Here is an 18575-nt window from a genome sequence, read left to right as displayed (position 1 = left end):
AGGTACATGATTCTTAAACTAAAGTCAAATTTTAGACAGCACTTATGCTCTGTCATAGCACTGAGCGCCTATAACTGTTGGAAGCTGAGCAGAGTTCGGGTGCCTGCCTGTCTGCCTGGGACATTCAAGACTCCAGACTTAACCCTCAGCACTGCAATGGGGTTGGAGATTGCTACCAGGCAATACTGAACTGATGCTATAAAATCTTCAAAGTAGTTAAGAAAACAAATATTTTCTAAATGATACATACTAAATTTAGTCAGATATTTTCACCATGCCCTAACACTTAGATTTTAAGGTTTCATTACCTTGATGTTGTCAGCCTATAATGGCAATATTTGGCAGGCAGAAGCAGGAGGATTAAGGTAAATTCAAGGCCAGTTCCTGGTCCACACTGTAACTTCCAGCCAAGCAGGGCTACATAGTGAGATCCTACCACAAGAATGTTAGCATTAAAAAAAAAATGTTCAATGTATTTCAGGGGGTGGGGCTGGATAGACAGTCAGGAGGTAAAGCAGTGACAGCTCTGGCAGACAGCCTAAGTTTGGTTCCCAGTGCCCACACAGTGATTCACAACCATCTGTAACTCCAGTTCCAGGGGATATGACACCTTCTTCTGACCTCTGTCAGGACCAGGCACGTAACATGCATGCAAACAAATACCCATACATGTAAAATAGATTTTTCTAATTTAAAAAAAAACTACTACTGAATATTCCGTTCTATCCCAGGGACCATGCTTCCAGTAGGTAGACTTGAAGATTCTTTAAGGCTGATTCTAACAAAAATCTTGGGAATATTTAAACCCCTTATGGTAGCAATCATAAAGACTCTCTGTAAGCTCTATGTCCTCCAGCCAAGCTACATAAGGAAAGACAGGGCCCCATTTACAAAATCCCCAGCTTCCTCCCCTCCCTAATGCTGCTATGCAAGGAGCAGGTCCTGTGCGCCCAGACAGTCCATCCCAGGATCAACCCTGACTCTGAGGAAATCTCCCTGAGAGGCAGTAAGAGATGACAATGCACACCACCTGCCCGCACACGTTCTTCAGCAAGTGACTTATCCTACATGTTTTCAAGTTTAAAGAAAAATTGTTTAAATTGAGATATTTTAAATTTACAAACATATTGTTACCACAAGCAGAAAAATGACATTTTTAAAGGATATGAGGTCAAGCAAAGAGCTGTGCGTCCTGTCATTCATACACAGCTGGGCTACCATCTCTGCCCTGAGAATCTCATCATCAGACATCCCTAAAATTATAAAACACAGAAGTGACCTATATAGAAATATATTACAAAGAAATCACAACATATTTTATTAAGATGTTCTATAAAATGTGAAATGTCTTAAGAGTAAAAACTGCAAGGCCTGAATTGACAGCAGATTCTCTGCCTTTATACTGTAGCTCCTGTAAGCAAAGGATTTTTTTAAAGACTATTCTAGACCATGTAATAGCTGCAAAGTCAAGACTTTAAAAGTACACTTCCTTTTTCTTTTTCAATAAAAAAGGCACTAGCAGAGGGCTAGGGAAAGAGAAAGAAACAGTACTAATACCAGTATTTATTAGTATTTACCTAGGTGTAAACGAAGACTCAAAAGAATCACGAGGAAGGTGAGCGCGCCCTCCAGCATGGAGCGCTCGTGCTCCACATCCAGCACCAGGTTGTGGTGCTGAGACGCCATGGTCAGTAAGTCCACCACCTTAAATCTGTGGAAGGGAAGATTGCAAATATGTTTTAGAAAATAAAACAAAACTAAGATAAATTCCATATACTTCCTAACTGTCTTAATAAACATACACTTACCTTTCAAAGACAGATGATATAAAGTAATCTGGGTCAAGCCTAGAAGCACAGACCTTTAAAAAACACAAGGAAAGCCTTATTTCTCACATTCAGTTTTGCTTTGTATACTATAGTCATACTTTTAAGATTTCCTGTATCTTCTTCTACCTCCACAAACCATGAGCCACACAAAACCAAGAAAAATTCAAAGACTAGTAAAAGATAATCATAGCTGTGGAGAGTGAACTCCAAATAATAGAGAACTTATGTAGAAACACAACCCACACAACATCCACCCACTTTACCTAACTGACATACAAACATTATTTCCCGAGCCCTCAAAGAATCTAAGGCTGAGCCTATCACAAGTAGGTACAGGCGCTATGCCACACAGCCTGCCAGAACTATTTAAAGTTCGTCCTCCGTTCTATCTTGCCTTCCCTACAGAAACTCAGAATAGTGCTTGTGGGGCTTTCTCCTGGCTCCTGCTTCTGCCTCCTCACTAGCACTTGAGGCTTCTCCGCGGCCCAGTGGTACAGCATCCTTCCTTGGGAAATCTAAGTACTGTATTCTTTCTCCATGACCTAACTTCTCCCATCAGCACTGTCACCTCTGAGGACTAAGATACCAGGCGCATTAATGCCCTCCCAAAGCACAGCACCTGGCTCTCCGGCTGGCTCACCTGTAATAAGTAAATGTCTGGATCAATCATGGAGTTACAGAAGTGAGACTGAACATAGGTCATGGCTTGTCCTTTGATTTGCAGACCATTTCTTACCCACATGTTACTGTGAATTTCAGCAAGACTAGCCTAATGAAAAAATGAATTAGAAAAATATATCATCTAAATTCAATCATATCATATTGTATTAAGCAATCATTTAAAATATTTACTTAATCATAATATGAGCTAAGCATTCTGCTGAGCATTAGATATTCAGTTTAAATGTATATTTTTTGCTTTTGTTTTTAGGATAGGGACTCAATATGGAGAGACAGACAGACAGACAGATATCCTAAGCTGATGATAAAAAAAAAATCACTATGCACCTCAAGTTGGCCTCTGTCCCACTATACAAGCTTATTTTTAAATATCCAAACTAATGACTATATTCTTCTTCGAAGTGTATGAATGAGCTAGTTTTCCACTATGGCATCTGGATACATTTATAAAAACTTCAATGAAATTATTTTGAAAAACCAGTGCTTACTTTTCATTCCATTTCCCCCTCAATCCCTGCCCTACCAAAAAATAAAAAAGAAAACAAAACAAACATAAATAATGTTTAAAAGAAATGAGTATAAAACAAATCTAACTGGTAAAAGTCTTTACTTCAACCTAACTCAACTTTCAACCTAGAAAACCCATCTTACAGATAACTGCAAATAAAATAAAATAAATCAGACTAAAGAAATTGTTCTTTCTCTATCAGAATTTAATTCTATCAAAAATCAGATTAAAGAAATCATTCTTACTCTATTAGAATTTAATTCTTTATGTCCAGCATTAACTAAAACTACAGGAGAATGAGTTAACCAAGAAATTCCATTCCAAATGTTTTAGAAGCCTTAATACATACTTGAATTTGGAGTGGGTGAATCATTAGTTTCATTAACATTTCCTGATCCGGTAAAAGTGAATCCAAATCTAGTTCTTGACATTTCACAGCCTAAAAATCCATGATTAAAAAGTTAGTACTTCACTAATCTCCCCCCAAATTAACCAACAAGATAAATAACACCAACAAGATAATTCCTTACGAACAGTCTCACCTTACTCAAAAACATAGCGTAGTACCGGTGCAGCGGCAGGTGAAAAGTGACCTGGTTAGGAGCTGGCTGGAGTAAACGAAAGCCACAAGTCAAAAAATGCTTAGCACAGGCGTCCAGGCTCGAAACATTGTAAGCACAGTCCCACCTACAGTAATTCCTATAGTTTTTTTTTTTTAATCAATACTTACAATTTTAGAACCATAGCTTTAAAAGGATCATCTCAATAGTAACTTCTGAAGTTGCAAACACCAAAGTAGAGTAAGCCCTTTAATGTTAAGATATGAGTTTGAACTTGTCAGAATATATGTAGCTATAAACCACAGACAGAGGCAGATACATCTATATTCCTATCTCTGCTCCTACATTCTGCTTAGTTAACCCTGGGAAGAGAGAAGCACCCACAGCACGAATGAACATACGCCCGACTTTCACTTTCTACTGTTCTGATTAGAAATTAACAGGTAGCTTTACACAGACCCCAGGAAAGGAATAATGAAACTAAAATAACTCTAAACAGCTGAAGAGACGGAAAACATGGGAGTTTTCAAAAAGGGTAGAAACACAAAAGAACGCAGACACCAACTTGAAGGGGCCCTCACTGCTGTCACACCCAGACACCTATCTGAAACAACATGAAAACCAAACGCAGCCCAGCACTTGAACTAAAACACCATGAACCCTAGCATACAAAAGTAAGTTAGTGAACTGAAAACTGAATAAGAACATAGAAATATCTGCAGAGTTTCCAGGTGTGTCCTCACAAAATATCTTACTAGTTACATTGAGAAAAAGAACAACTGTATGCTGAAAAGCTCAGCAGGCATCACACTGAGTGATCAAAGTGAGCGAACACGGGCAAACACTGCATTAGATTAGATGCCATGAGAGCCTCCAACAACCTTCCTGATATTCCTGGAAAATACACACAGTTTAGATTTAATCACGATGTAAACTTTTTGTTTGTTTTTGTTTTTGTTTTTTGAGACAGGGTTTCTCTGTGTAGCCCTGGCTGTCCTGGAACTCACTCTGTAGACCAGGCTGGCCTCAAACTCAGAAATCCGCCTGTCTCTGCCTCCCATGTGCTAGGATAAAAGGTGTGAGCCACCACCGCCCGGCTCATGATATAAACTGAGGAACATCCTACAAGATAAATAATCTATATCTTTCAAAATGCCATGGTCTGGAAAGATAAAGAAACATTGAGAAAAATGTTCTAGAAACAGATCTGAGACAAGGTAATAAAATTCTCCACATGATTCTGAGTCCCATCATTTTGCTCTGAAGAACATCACTGAGAAGTGGAGAGTCAGGAAAGTGTACAGACAACTGAGTCCTATTCCCAAAGAACTCACGGGTATGGTGGGGACACAGACATTCTGTTATGTCCTTATAACCCCAGCACTGGGAAGAGAGAGAAAAGCAGACCCTCAGGACTAGCCAAACAGTGGAGGAGAGAGAAAGGCAGACCCTTAGGTCGAGCCAATCAGCCTGGCCTACTTAGTGAGCTGTGTGTCTGCTCAAAAGCAAGGTAGACAGCCTAAGGAATGATCCTCAGTCTGTGACAACCACAGGCCACACCACGGGTGTACACGCACACCTCCAAAAAACCAATAAGCAGCTACTAAGACAAATGACTAAGAATTAGATTCTTAAAATACATGAATGATTATAAAGTTGTACTTTCCTTATATAAGTGAATATCCTAACTTATTTATATTAAGTGTATACTAAAGTTTTGAGCAGTAAGGGGATAAAATCAGTAACTCAGAAGATTCCAGAAAGTTCTCTGTATTCCTCACTTTTCAGTAAATTCTAAAATGTGTCAAAGTGTTTTGTGCATGAAGATGCCAGAATGAAACACATAACTTTGTATACTTAGCTATTTAAAAAACTAAAAACTAAAAAAGGAAGAAACAGAACAATTCAACTCCCTACACAACAAAGTCCCAACCAGGAGTCCCAACTGCCAGGGTTCAGAACTTAAAATGAGACAGGACAACTGGGGAGGACTGTCTGGTCTTTCTCCTGTACTCAGCATGTTCTGAGCTACCCCTAAGAGAAAGAGCTTCTAAGAGAAGAAATGACTTCTTCAATGACAACAGAGTGTGCCCTGTGCCAATTCTCTGTTCATGACTAATAAAGATACCATTGTTCAATCGTCCATTCTCTGTTAAGAACTTTACCCAAATAATACAGTTGGAATATACTTATTATTAATCTCTTCTGACCCATTCATATTTGTGCCACCACTCTTACTTCATAAACTGTCACTGAAGGTGTCACTCCACGACACACATACACTTAAAATAGAGAAAGATGCCTCTGTCCTCTAGGACACGAGCAAACACAACTAAGGTGCTCTGTAGTCTCCTAAATGTCAAAGAACTAGCCATCCCTTACCCATCAGCTCTGTGAAGTCTATATGACATTAATGTGTGTACTCTTATCCCATGAAAAGATTCTCATAAACTTCAATGGCAAATGAAATCTAACAGTTTTTCCTCAAATACTTTTATACAGACTACAAACCACACATACCTAGACAGGTTAGAGATTCAGTTCAGCAGTAAAGCACTTGCACAGCATACACAAGGGTCTGTCTGGGTTTACTCCCCAACACAATAAAATTTAAGCATATTTTCATAATACACACACACATATAAACATACCTCATCTACAAAGTTAATAGCATCAAACCAATCTTGAAGAGCTTCAAGGCAGTACCTTACAACATTTCGGGTATACTCTTGAGTTTCCTTTAGAAAAACAAATTATGTAAATTTCATGGTGCATAAGTATGTATATTTCCAATATTAAATTACATGTAATAGTAAGCATTGCATATTCAGTAGTAAATTTCACACATTTTCAACATAACCTCTATAGTTTCTGTTTCAGAAACCATTCCTTCATGAACTAAAAGTAGCAACCAATGACAAACACAAAAATGACAGAATACAATGTGCTTGCTTCTACATAATCCTTGAAGTAAAGCAAAGTTGGAAATTACTTTTTTGGGGTTTTTTTGGGTTTTTTTTTTTTTTTTGGTTTTTTTCAAGACAAGGTTTCTCTGTGTAGCCCTGGCTGTCCTGGAGCTCACTCTGAGGACCAGACTGGCCTCGAACTCAGAAATCCACCTGCCTCTGCCTCCCAGAGTGCTGGGATTACAGGCGTGCGCCACTACCACCCAGCTGGAAAACACTTTAGATTAAATACTAGCTCCATTTCAATGCCCACTAAGAAAATAACACAAATTCAGTATTATTATTCAATAAATACAGAGTCTCTTTGGTGAAAATGAAAAAGTACCAAAAATAAATAACAGTGGTGGCTAGAAATCACTGGCAATGGACTTTATGTCACTTAGCTGCTAACCTGAAAATGGTTAAAACTATACACAATAAAAAAGGAAGGCTACAACATATACAGGTTATAGTTAGCCTGTAATATCTGGGCTTGGAAAAAGAAATGGCATGAACCATTTTCAGTATAAGAATTCTGAAAAGTAACCATAATATTTTATGATAAAATAAATCCATTCAAAAAGTTAAGTCTTAGCCGAAGAGTAGTGGTGGTGCACGCCTGTAATCCCAGCACTCTGGGAGGCAGAGGCAGGCAGATTTCTGAGTTTGAGGACAGCCTGGTCTACAGAATGAGTTCCAGGACAGCCAGGACTACACAGAGAAACCCTGTCTCTAAAAAAAAAAAAAAAATCCAAAAAGAAAAAAAAGTCAAAAAAAAAAAAAAAGTTAAGTCTTAAGTTAACAGAAAATGTAAATCTAAAGAAGGCACACCCACACACCTGGAATAAAAATCTCTTCCCTCTTCCCTCTAAAAGAATTTGTAGTTTCCATGACATACTGGGAAGTCAGAATTGGTAAATAAATGGTTCCTTTGGGGGATAATGAAAATGTTCTATAATTAGTATGGTGTGGTTGCACAACTTTGAAAATATATTGTAAACCACTGAATTATATAATTTAAAATGGCTAGAACAACAAATTTTATCTTAATTAAGAGAATTATGAAACCTATTTTGGGAACCAATATATAACATGAAAGTGAATGTAGCATCAATGTCAAGTAGGTCAACCTTATCAGCTCCCTATATAAAGTACCTGTGCCATTAAAAAAAAAAAATCTCACATTCCTCCCTTTTTTTTTTGGAGACAGAGTTTCATGTATCCTAGGATGGCCTTGAACTCCTGACCCTCTGCATCCAGCACACCACACTTCCCATTCAGCCTTCATTTCTCCTTTACCTTGCTCTTCTCCACGTCCTGTCACTTCTTCCATGACATTATCATATAGGTCCTCGCCTACTTTGCTGCCACCATCCAGGCCAAACATCACTTATCTGGTCACCTTGCCAACAGTCTCACTCTGTCCCAATCTATCCTGCATAAGATTTATCTTTATAAAAATATTATCTTAACACATTCTGCTCCCCATCGCTCACTGAAGAAAATTTAATGACACTTAGAAGTTAATAAATAACCTGCCTTAAACAAACTAAATTATGATTATATAATTCATATATAAACACACTTTGAAGGTCTACAAGAGGATTCAGCAGGGAAAAACAACTGCCACCAAACCTGAGCAACGGAGTTCATCCCCTGGGACTCAAATGGTGGAAGGAAAGAACTGACTCCTGACTGCTACACCCTACACTGTGGTGCACTCACACACACACAGCATCATACAAGGACAGACAGACAGACAGATAGGAAGGCAGGCAGGCAGACTATAAAGCTAGGCTTTTTTTAGGAAAAAACACTTTGAAAACCAAATATACCATTTTCATAATTTGGACAGTTTTATGAACTGATTTATGTCTAAACAGTGAGACTTTACCACAAAACAACTTAACCAAAAATACTGAGAATGAATTTGAAGATGGCTTATTAATCCCATATGTAAATACAGCATACTGCAACACTATGATACCTCCCCTCATCCTCCCACCTCTATCCCTGCCCTAGTGTACATACTGATAACAAATCATTTATAACTTGCCACAAGTAACTTAAAGTTTGTGAGCTTCTCCATAACATGGGTATAATACTACCTACCTCCCAGTAGTCATGAAGACACAAATGAGATTGTGCGTATAAAATGTTTTATGTCTGTCTAGCACTCGACCTCATTAGCAGGTGCTTGTATGCCCCAGGAGCCAGGAAAAACTCACTGAGTCTGTGGTAACCTAAACATGTCACTAGACGGGAGTAATTATACAAAGACAATAAATCATATGACCCATAACTTTTATATTACTTAATCTTTTACTTTTATATTTTATGATATAGATGCAAAATAGATGCTTAACTTGAAATAGTATTGCTTCTTCCATTTCTAAACACTGACAGCAGTCCTGCTGAAAGAGCTCTGGACATTCTCACTGAAGAACAGCAGCTGGGTGAAAAGCCCAGTTCTAAAACCAGACAGAACTGCTTTCAGATTAAGCCTATGCTTGTAAATTGTGTGAACCAAGAAAGTTGTCCGCTCTCTGGAGGCCATGGTCAATGTCACATAGTCCTAAGAGACTCCATGAGGGTTGGATCAAAGCATCCACAGCACCGAGCATCAGAGCATCATCTTGATGCTCATCAAAAAAACATCTGATCTAGAAACTGGATGTTTCTTTAACTGAAAAGTTGCTCTTTCAGTTACTGCAAAGATTACAGAAGAAATCCTACTGGCCTGTTTTCTCACTGTCTTCTATACCTCTTAGATTTAGAGGATACTTATATCTAGATTAGCATACTACAATTCTGGCCTTCAGAGATAAAAACTCAATCATTGCTTAGAAGCAATAATTTCTCACTATCACAGAGATAAATATAAACCTAGCTTCATAATCCAAATTCACCCCTAAGCAAAACTGTCAAAACAATCTCCCTAAAACTGAAACTTCCTCATCATGTCAGCCTTACCTTCAAAAAACTGAGTCACTTTAATTGGCTTACAAGACTGTATGGAATAATACCCCCTACTTGGTCTCCTCGCCCTGTGTTCTCAGGATTCATGTCTCATCTTTGTGATCTCATTTTACTACCTACTGATGAATACTACCTACATGCCAAAGGATTTAAAGTTTACAACCTCAGCCCAGACTTCTCTTATGAGCATGAGCTTCAGACCAGTTGCCTTTTTCACTATTTCCATTTGGACATTTCAAACATCTCTAACAAGCTCATCTTTCTATCCCTCTTTTCCTCCTCTGTACCCATTATCTGACAGTCAAGTCTTCTTAGCAAAACAATACACCAAGCCTATCAATTCTACTTCTAAAATACATATTGAATACTCATATATATATATATATATATATATATATATATATATATATTGAACATGACAATTGATGCTTATATTTAAGATCTCACACTTAAACTATTACCATGGCATCTTCTAAATTAACAAATACTAGGATTAACAAATACTAGGATTAACAAATACTAGTTTATGAATAAACTGTGACATTTTGGTACACATGTACACCAGCTATCATCTCAGATGCCTATCTTTTTATTTTGTTTTTAAGATTTATTTAGTTATATGTAGGTGTGTGCCTGAATATGAGTGTAGGTGCCCTCAGAAGCATCTTATTTTCCCCTGAAGCTGGACTTACAGACTGTTGCAAGCTGCCTGGTGTGGGTGGTGAGAATCTAAATTCAGGTCTTCTAGAAAAGTAGCAAGTACTCTTAACCTTTGGCCCCTCCAGCCCCCGTAGATCAAAAAAAGAAAAAAAGGAAAAAAGAAAAAAAATGTTTGTTTGTTTGTTTTAATAATGAGAGTATTTAAAATCTATTCTTTTAGAAAACTTCAAATAGTGAGGTAGGCTTGGTGAGGTAGCTCAGCATGTAGAGATGCTTGCCTCGAAACCTGACCATGTGAGTCTGCTCTCTAGGACCCATATGGCAAAAGGAGAGGAGCAACTCTAGCAAACTGTCCTCTGACTTTCATATGTGCGCCACAGCGCGTACATGACCATACACACTAAATTTAAAAATGAACTAATTTGTCTAATCTTTAAAAACAAAAATACACAAATGTAAACCAGGTTCCCCTCAAAAAAGGTCTGAAATACACATTTTATAAATGATGATCACAATGCTAAGCAGCAAATCTCAAAGACATTCCTTTGGTCAGGTTTAAACTTTGTATTCATTGGTTAAAATCTCCTTTTCCAAAGCTCCCTCAACACCAATTTCCAGAGACCATCATCTTCTCCTCATTTTTAGACATTCTTTTTAAGAATCATAAGTGAAATATCCATGAAACTAGCTTATTAAAACATCTTAAACTACCTACTCCTAGTCTTGGTGTGTGTGTGTGTATGTACACACATGTGCTATAAGAGAGCTCTACCACCTACTCCTAGTGTGTGTGTACATGCATGTGCTAGAAGCTCTACCACCTACTCCTAGTGTGTGTATGTGTGTGTGTGTGTGTGTGTGTGCGTACACGCATATGCTAGAAGACAGCTCTACCACCTACTCCTAGTGTGTGTGTGTGTGTGTGTGTGTGTGTGTGTGTGTGTACAGGCATGTGCTGGAAGACAGCTCTACCACCTACTCCTAGTGTGTGTGTGTGTGTGTGTGTGTGTGTGTGTGTGTACAGGCATGTGCTGGAAGACAGCTCTACCACCATGCTACATCCTCCTACACTTAGTCTTTTACATATAAATCTCATCATATCAAACTGCTTTAAAGTCTTCAAAGATTTTTCTTTAATTAAAGCCAAGACTCTTCTAACCATCTACAAAAACCTGACTTGCAATCTGATCCCTCTCTCTCCAATGAATCAAATCTACATTCTTCCTTGAGGCTACAAACTCTCACAGGAGATGGTTTGTTTTCAACTGCCTCCCCCATGATAACCACTAATCATCATTTATTCTTCAAACATCTGGTTCTTTCATATTCTTTGTTCAGAAAAGCCTTCTCTGATTTTCAGATTTAACCTGCTTTTCTCTCCCACATGAAAACAAAAGATGTACTTTGTCACAGAGCATAACGACAGGGTAAATCAGCCTGTTTACCCTTGTCCATGAGCAGCCTGCCTATTGGTTCAATACCAGCATACCTAAGATGGAGATAGTACCTAACGAACCTTTTTTTTTTTTTTGAGTAAATGAGCAAACAAACCTTACACTATGTGGCAATTTTTAAATAAGTTCTACAGGTGAGATTAAACAAGGAACTACGGACAGCAGGTGGGGTGATTTTTGATGACAGGTCATTAAGCTTGAGGCTTACTGACATTCAGGTGAACCCTAATGGTGCTTCGCTCTAGCTGAATCACCACTCATATTCAACTGCACATTAGATCAACTGCATCTCTTAACAGTGGGGCTCAGACATATGTATGCCTTGTTGTGGTGGCTGTTGTTGTTGTTGTTGTTGTTGTTGTTTTTACCTCCCAGATAACTTTCCATGTAAGAGAAGCATCAAGGATAAAGAGTGAGAAAGTATATGCTCCAAATGGGGAGTTGGAGGGCTAGCCTAGACCAAAGCTTGGAAACAAAAAAGGAACAATCGTCAACCACAGCATGGAGATGATATAAAAAGATAAATTATAAATATAAGTTTGACAAACTATAGAAGAACACAGAATGAAATATAATGTGAACAAGTGATTTTTTTTTAAAGACAAATAGCAAAAGCTGTCACAGTTATATTAATCTGTAGTCCCAGCATTAGAAAGCTGCCAATATTTGAACAGCCTGAAGCAGAAGTACTGAAAAATTGAGATCAGCATGTGAGACAAAGAGAGTTCAAGGCCAGTCTGGGCTATACAGCAGAACTGTGTGTAAAATTATAAACTTTTAAGACCGTCTTTATCTTTTGAAAGATACGAACTATTAGACAACTAAAAACAGTTAAATGAAACAATAATGCTCAAGGTGGATTATTATGAAGTATCAACAACTGTTCAAAACAGGGGCAGCTGGGAAGGTCTGATGATTCATTTATATGAGTTTCAGTATGCCCAGAAAGAAAATAAGTTGTTACAGGTAAGCTTCCACAGAGATGAATCTGAATTCAATTTGAAATCAAATTAAATACTGGACATTACATATGATATTTTCTCAGATTTTTTTTCTTAAGTCGTTATTTTTAAAATGCAGAAATTAACAAAAATATTTCCTACATACCCTAACTTTACAATGTGATAACAGCCCCCACATCGGCTGGGCACAGGCTTCGAGCTCAGCAGCGAAGGCAGCATAGTAGGTCTGAGACTCAAACTCCACGTGCTCGTTGAGTTCTCGCTTGTTCAGGTTCATCCCTAAGAAAGGTAAAGCACACGAGGGCTCGTCAGACAGACCAGTGCATGTGGCCTGAAATCAGACGCTTCCTGAGAGTCAGCACGCTTAAGCAAGGAGCACCAATTACACAGAACACATATAAATAAGCTCACAATGAAATACAAAAACAACTGACTCATTTTTTAAGAAATTTTTTAAGGTAACATGTCTAAGAAACATTTTATAAATGTCAACAAAGAAAATTCATCATTTTTATACAAGAAAATAAGAAACAATTTTAATTGTTGCTAATCCAAATTGTTACAAACAGGTTACAAATTTGAGAAAACAGATTTTAAGTTTCTAAATTAATGTTTTAATATACTACCAAAAAATTCACGTTTCTAAATAAACCCTGCGATAAAGCTTGCAATGTGGCTGTAAAGAAAGAACATATTAAAGTTCTTACAAATACTAACTGATTCAAATGATGAAACACCTGATATATGAGCTCAGACGTACATTATTATTATTATTTGTATTTGATAATTAAGTATTAGGCACTTTTGAACAAAAAAGAAAGATTAAACTCATACCTTGAAAGAAAGAAACAAAGTTCATCCATGTAACTAACAAGCCATGATCCTCCAAAAACCTCTTCGCCACACTTTGATGAGAAAGAATATTAATAAAGTCGCTAACAAGAGGCCAGTAGGTGTTATTCTTTAGTAAGGCTTCTCCACAGTTCACCACCACATGTAAACTGTTCTCTTCATCTAAAAAAGCACAAAAATCACTTTTTAAAAAACAACTTCACTAACAATATAGCATATTATTACACACTTTAGAATCAGAAACACTCAAATCCCAACCCCAGCATACCATTTAAAAATCTGTATGGCTACACATATTGTTCAGATGCTAGATCCAACTCTTCATTCTTAGAGGAGTGTATCTCACAGGATTAAACTGTGTTAACAGAGTGCACTGAGCACTGAGACATTACTCACTGATACTACACATCCTCCTCATTGCTGATACCAAGCTAGCTATGCGCTTATAAAACCTTATTTTCTTGATTCTAATGATATATTTTTTTGTTTCAGTCAAAAACTTATCACTGGGTTAATCTCATACTACCTTATCATTCAAGTCTGCTGATTTCAAGTGGAGCATATTAATAGCCTTCTTGTAGTCAAAGAATATGTAAATGCATTTTTTATCAAACATATTTCAGAGATACACACACACAGAGACACACACACACAAAACAAAAAACAAAAAAATAAAAAAAAATAAAAAAAAAAACACTGAAACCTCCTCTCCCAAAAATCCTCCAAGTTTAAATTATTTTCGGATTAATGGGAATAGGCTGTATAAAAATTTCTGTCCTTAACACCAGTTTTTAGTAAACTGTGCTTTAACCTACTCCAAATTAACATACTGGAATAAAAAGCCTCATTACCACTGTGAAACACACAGAATGTTCAAAGCCAGTACTATTTTCTAGTATACACTGAGGTATATAGTTACCAAAGTCCATTCTTTTCTGTTCAGGCTAATTGTTCTTTTTATTCTAAGTATAAAATTTAAACAAAGTCTATGAACTAAGGAAATATGAATTCATATTAAGAAGTATTATAAAACTAGATTATATGCCTGGAGATGCAAAAAAAATGAATGCATGCAGATAAAAAAGTTAAAAAAAAACTCAAGGCAGTAAAGCAAGATTATTTCAGGGATACACACTAACTCTACTTAAAACAGATTGAATATTAAATTTACAAATACAGTGTGTATAAGATAAGTTAGAACCCAATCAAGGCAACCACACTGTAAAATCATCTTGCCCAAAAAACTGAGAGTGGAAAATGAGAATCAGCGTGACATCGAGCAGGGGAAGGGGCTTGCCCCACAAGCCTGGCGAACTGAATGCAACCCTGGAATCCACATAAGGGATTATATGTAGGACTATAAGTCCTACATTTAAGGACTAGAAAGTAAAAATGTATTTGTTTAAAGTTAAAATACAATGTGTTACTTTTAAATTCTTCATCTAATTCAGACTTTTCAACTATTCATGTACTTGATAAACTCATCAGTAAGGAGGGCCTGCATTAAACTTCTTTGTTTCCACACTTTAAATTTATGCTTTAGTCCATTAAATTATTGTACTCTACTCTTACATTATACCAAATAAAATCAGGAGCCCTTACAAGTCAAGTTTGCCTGTTTCTCCCTGATTCCCAATGTAAAACTAGGGAAAACTAAGTAACTCCATTAGGGGAGAATTATCCAAAATTCTGAAGAAAAGTCTGATTAAAATCCTCTACCAATGGAAACTGATGACCCAGCGATGAGACAGGGTGCTAGGATGTTGGAAGTAACAAAATAAAAAATAAAATAAAATTTAGAATTGCTGTTCTACTTAAATGTAACTACAGAATGAATAAGCAAAAGTAATTAAAAAAAACATTTTCTCTAACATCACTTTAAATATAACTGTTCTTGTGAAAAAAACACCCTGTGTTTTTATTTTATTAAAGAAATAAAGCAACTACAATTTCTTTTTTTTAATCCAAGCTGGTACTTTCCTCACTAAAGATTTAAGGAACAATGATTGAGGATTAAATGAAATGTACTCATCAAACAATACTTGTTGCAAGCTGGTAGTAGCACTCAGGAGGCAGAGGCAGGCAGATCTCTGTGAGTTCGAGGCCAGCCTAGTCTATGGAGTGGATTCCAGGACAGCCAGGGCTGCACAGAGAAACCTCATTTTAAAAGATAGCAACACATAAAACAAAACAAAACAAAACAAAACAAAACAAACAAAAAGCTAGCTGAATACCTGAGGTCTGAAGTCAGGTATTCAACTAATCTTCAGGAATAAAGTGATAAGGTAAATTTTTGCTCCCCTCCCCACATACACACTTAAGAAGACAGTGAGATAAGGCCATAAAAAGAAAAGTACATGGAGTCTTATGAACAAATGCAGCTAATTTAACATTCAAAAGCAGACTCTCTTGACTGAGTAACATGTAAACTAAGAGTTATAGTATGAAACATGAGTTAGGATTCACTACACAAACTAGGGAAGGCAGAGCAAATGATGTTCTTGTTGTTTGAGGCCATGTTTCAAATCAATTAGACGAAAAATGCAGAGGGCAGATGTATAAATGAGGCCACAAAGCCCTATAAACTCTGACAGTTTAGAGTTTATATGAAAAGTTCGTAAAGCCACTGGGCTGGAATAAACAGTAAAAAGAGAATGTTGGGGCTGGAGAGATGGGGCTGAAGAGCGCTGACTGCTCTTCCAGAGGTCCTGAGTTCAATTCCCAGCCATCACACATGGTGGCTCACAACCATCTGTAATGGGATCCGATGCCCTCTTCTGGATGCCCTCTTCTGGTGTGTCTGAAGACAGCTACTGTGCATTCATGTACAAGAGAGAGAGGAGAGAGAGAATGGGGGGAGAGAGAGAGAATGCGGAGAGAGAATGCCGGGAGAGAGAATGCGGGGGGGGGGGGGGGAGAAAGAGAGAGAGAGAGGGAATGTGGAGAAAACGTGGTCAGCTGTGCAGCATAGAGAATGACTAATGGTGGGTAATGATGACTAGAAACAGAGCAGCCACAGACAGTAAGTGTCTGCACTGTGCTAACAGTGAGTAAAGACAGATGGAAAAGAGACATTCTGAATGTTTGCTGAATCCATAGAGGCAAACCAAAAGTCAAGATAACCTGTAGGCTTCACAGGCTGGACAACACTGGTATCAAGACATATGGAGTTTTCCTGTTAATACTTTATGTTGGAAACACATGCAAACAACCAAAGAATATGATCTGGTACATAGTCAGATTTGTAATATAGAAGATTAATTGGTGCTTATCAGTATCTGCAGACATTTCTATAGCTATATGATACATAAATCCAAATTCCACTTTACACAAACTAAAAATTGTAAAATTTCAGACACTAAAAAATTAGTTACAAGACAAATGTAAAAGTGTACCAAAAAAAACCCATGTATATAACAAAGTGAACATATAGGTAGGGTTCTGGACCACTAGAAGGCTTTTTTCTTTTATTCTTTAGATGTTGCTGTGGCACTGTGAATCTTCATTGTATTGTCTCTAATATTTACTAACAGTAAAGCAATGTTTAAACGTTCTCTAGAGGCCAAGGTTGTGTCTCATTGTAAAACATGTCTGACATAGACAAGTCTGGATTTGATCTCAAGTACTGCAAGAAACTAAATAAATAGGATAGAATAGTGCCTAGTAACAATTCATACAAAGGCTAAACAAAAGCTATTTGAATTTTTAAAAAGTTTTAAAAACAGATCTTATAATCTCTGTAACTACTCAATGGAATTTAGTTAGACACATTCTAATACTGTGAACATAAAAATGTACAAAGGTTGCAGTACTTTTGAGAAAGCAATAAATATGCATGTGAAACGGTGTGCTGCTGTTGAAGGTGATGTCAAAAATCACGGCAAAGCTTAAGTGTTGCTAATAACAGCCTTAGAATTTGGCTGGAAGATGATATAATTTCTGTAATATACTTAACCTGTACACACATGAGTCACACCATTTACATAAAGAACTGTTTTGGTATAATTATTTTTTAAAAAAAAATGGGAGACAAAAATCACCACCCTTTTTCCTGAATACTCCTCTTTAAAGGCCAACTAGAACAGCTAAATGAGTTAGTCAAGAAAATACATCACATGGCTGAGTAGTCAGTTCAGTGGGCACAAGCACTTGTTTTTGCCAGTGAGGACCCAAGTTCAAATTCCCAGTGCCAATATAAAAACCTGAGTATGACTGCACATGCCTGTGATGTCAGCGCCACGGGACAAAGGTGGCTCCCCAGAGCCAGCCAGCCTAGCTGCTCCAAAGAGTTTCTGGGTCAGTCAGGCCCTGTCTCACTGAAATAAGGCAGAGAGCCACAAATATAGATATATTTCTAAGTTCTATGTTTTCTAGTTTATGAATCTAAACACTACTTTGTTAGAAAGAAAGTCTACTAAGTATAATTGTGCAGCAAGTATCAATGACACGGATAAAAGATTATAAATGGCATTTCAAAATGGAAGTACACAGCTCAAGAGCCATGCGAATACAGTAAAAACCCATAAAACACAACAGTTTTTAATTTTCTTCTAAAAAGCAAAAGAGGTATATTGTTTAACATTAATGGTATATTGTACAATAATAAATTAATGCTTCCTTTGTAGTTACAGTAACAATAATCACTTCATGAGTTAAGGAGCTGTTAGGTGGAAGAGCCTGGGAGAGACTCAGTTGGCAAAGTGCTTGCTACAAAAACATGAGGCCTGATAAGAGACCCCACAGCACAGGAAAAGCCAGGGGCAGCCATGCAGTCATGGGACCCAAGGAGGAGACGAGTGGGGCTGGCTCCTTGGAGGTCATTGGCCTGCCAGTCTAGCCAATCCACGGGCTCCAAGTTCAGAGTTGGCCTCTGGCTCGCACATGCACTCGCCCACCAAGGGTTAAAAGAAAGAGGAGTTTTGGTTTTTTTTTTTGGGGGGGGGGGGGGTTGGGGTTTTTTTTTGTTGTTTTTTTGGGGTTTTTTGGATTTGTTTTTTCAAGACAGGGTTTCTCTGTATAGAAGAAACTGGCTGTCCTGGAACTCACTCTGTAGACCAGGCTGGCCTCGAACTAAGAAATCCACCTGCCTCTGCTTCCCAGAGTGCTGGGATTACAGGCGTGCACCACCACTGCCCGGCTGAAGGA

At 37.6% G+C, this 18575-nt stretch overlaps 1 protein-coding gene across 5 annotated transcripts in view; it reads right to left on the bottom strand.

Moving 5' to 3' along the window:
- The window catches only part of Ubr3 (ubiquitin protein ligase E3 component n-recognin 3), a 151511-nt gene that overhangs the window by 84110 nt on the left and 48826 nt on the right, over window positions 1-18575 (bottom strand). For all 5 annotated transcript variants that reach the window (XM_052182654.1, XM_052182655.1, XM_052182657.1 and 2 more), the window contains exons 9-17: window positions 13413-13592; window positions 12724-12857; window positions 6230-6316; window positions 3561-3626; window positions 3368-3457; window positions 2470-2598; window positions 1809-1861; window positions 1578-1711; window positions 1168-1253 (exon numbers count right to left, since the gene is read on the bottom strand). In XM_052182654.1, the coding sequence (XP_052038614.1) occupies window positions 1168-1253; window positions 1578-1711; window positions 1809-1861; window positions 2470-2598; window positions 3368-3457; window positions 3561-3626; window positions 6230-6316; window positions 12724-12857; window positions 13413-13592 (959 nt within the window). The remainder of the gene's footprint in view (window positions 1-1167; window positions 1254-1577; window positions 1712-1808; window positions 1862-2469; window positions 2599-3367; window positions 3458-3560; window positions 3627-6229; window positions 6317-12723; window positions 12858-13412; window positions 13593-18575) is intronic.

The sequence above is a fragment of the Apodemus sylvaticus genome, chromosome 5 (genome assembly GCF_947179515.1).
Source record: "Apodemus sylvaticus chromosome 5, mApoSyl1.1, whole genome shotgun sequence".
Taxonomy (NCBI): Eukaryota; Metazoa; Chordata; class Mammalia; order Rodentia; family Muridae; genus Apodemus; species Apodemus sylvaticus.
Note: the sequence above shows the minus strand (reverse complement) of the source record. Positions and strands in the feature narration are given on the sequence as shown.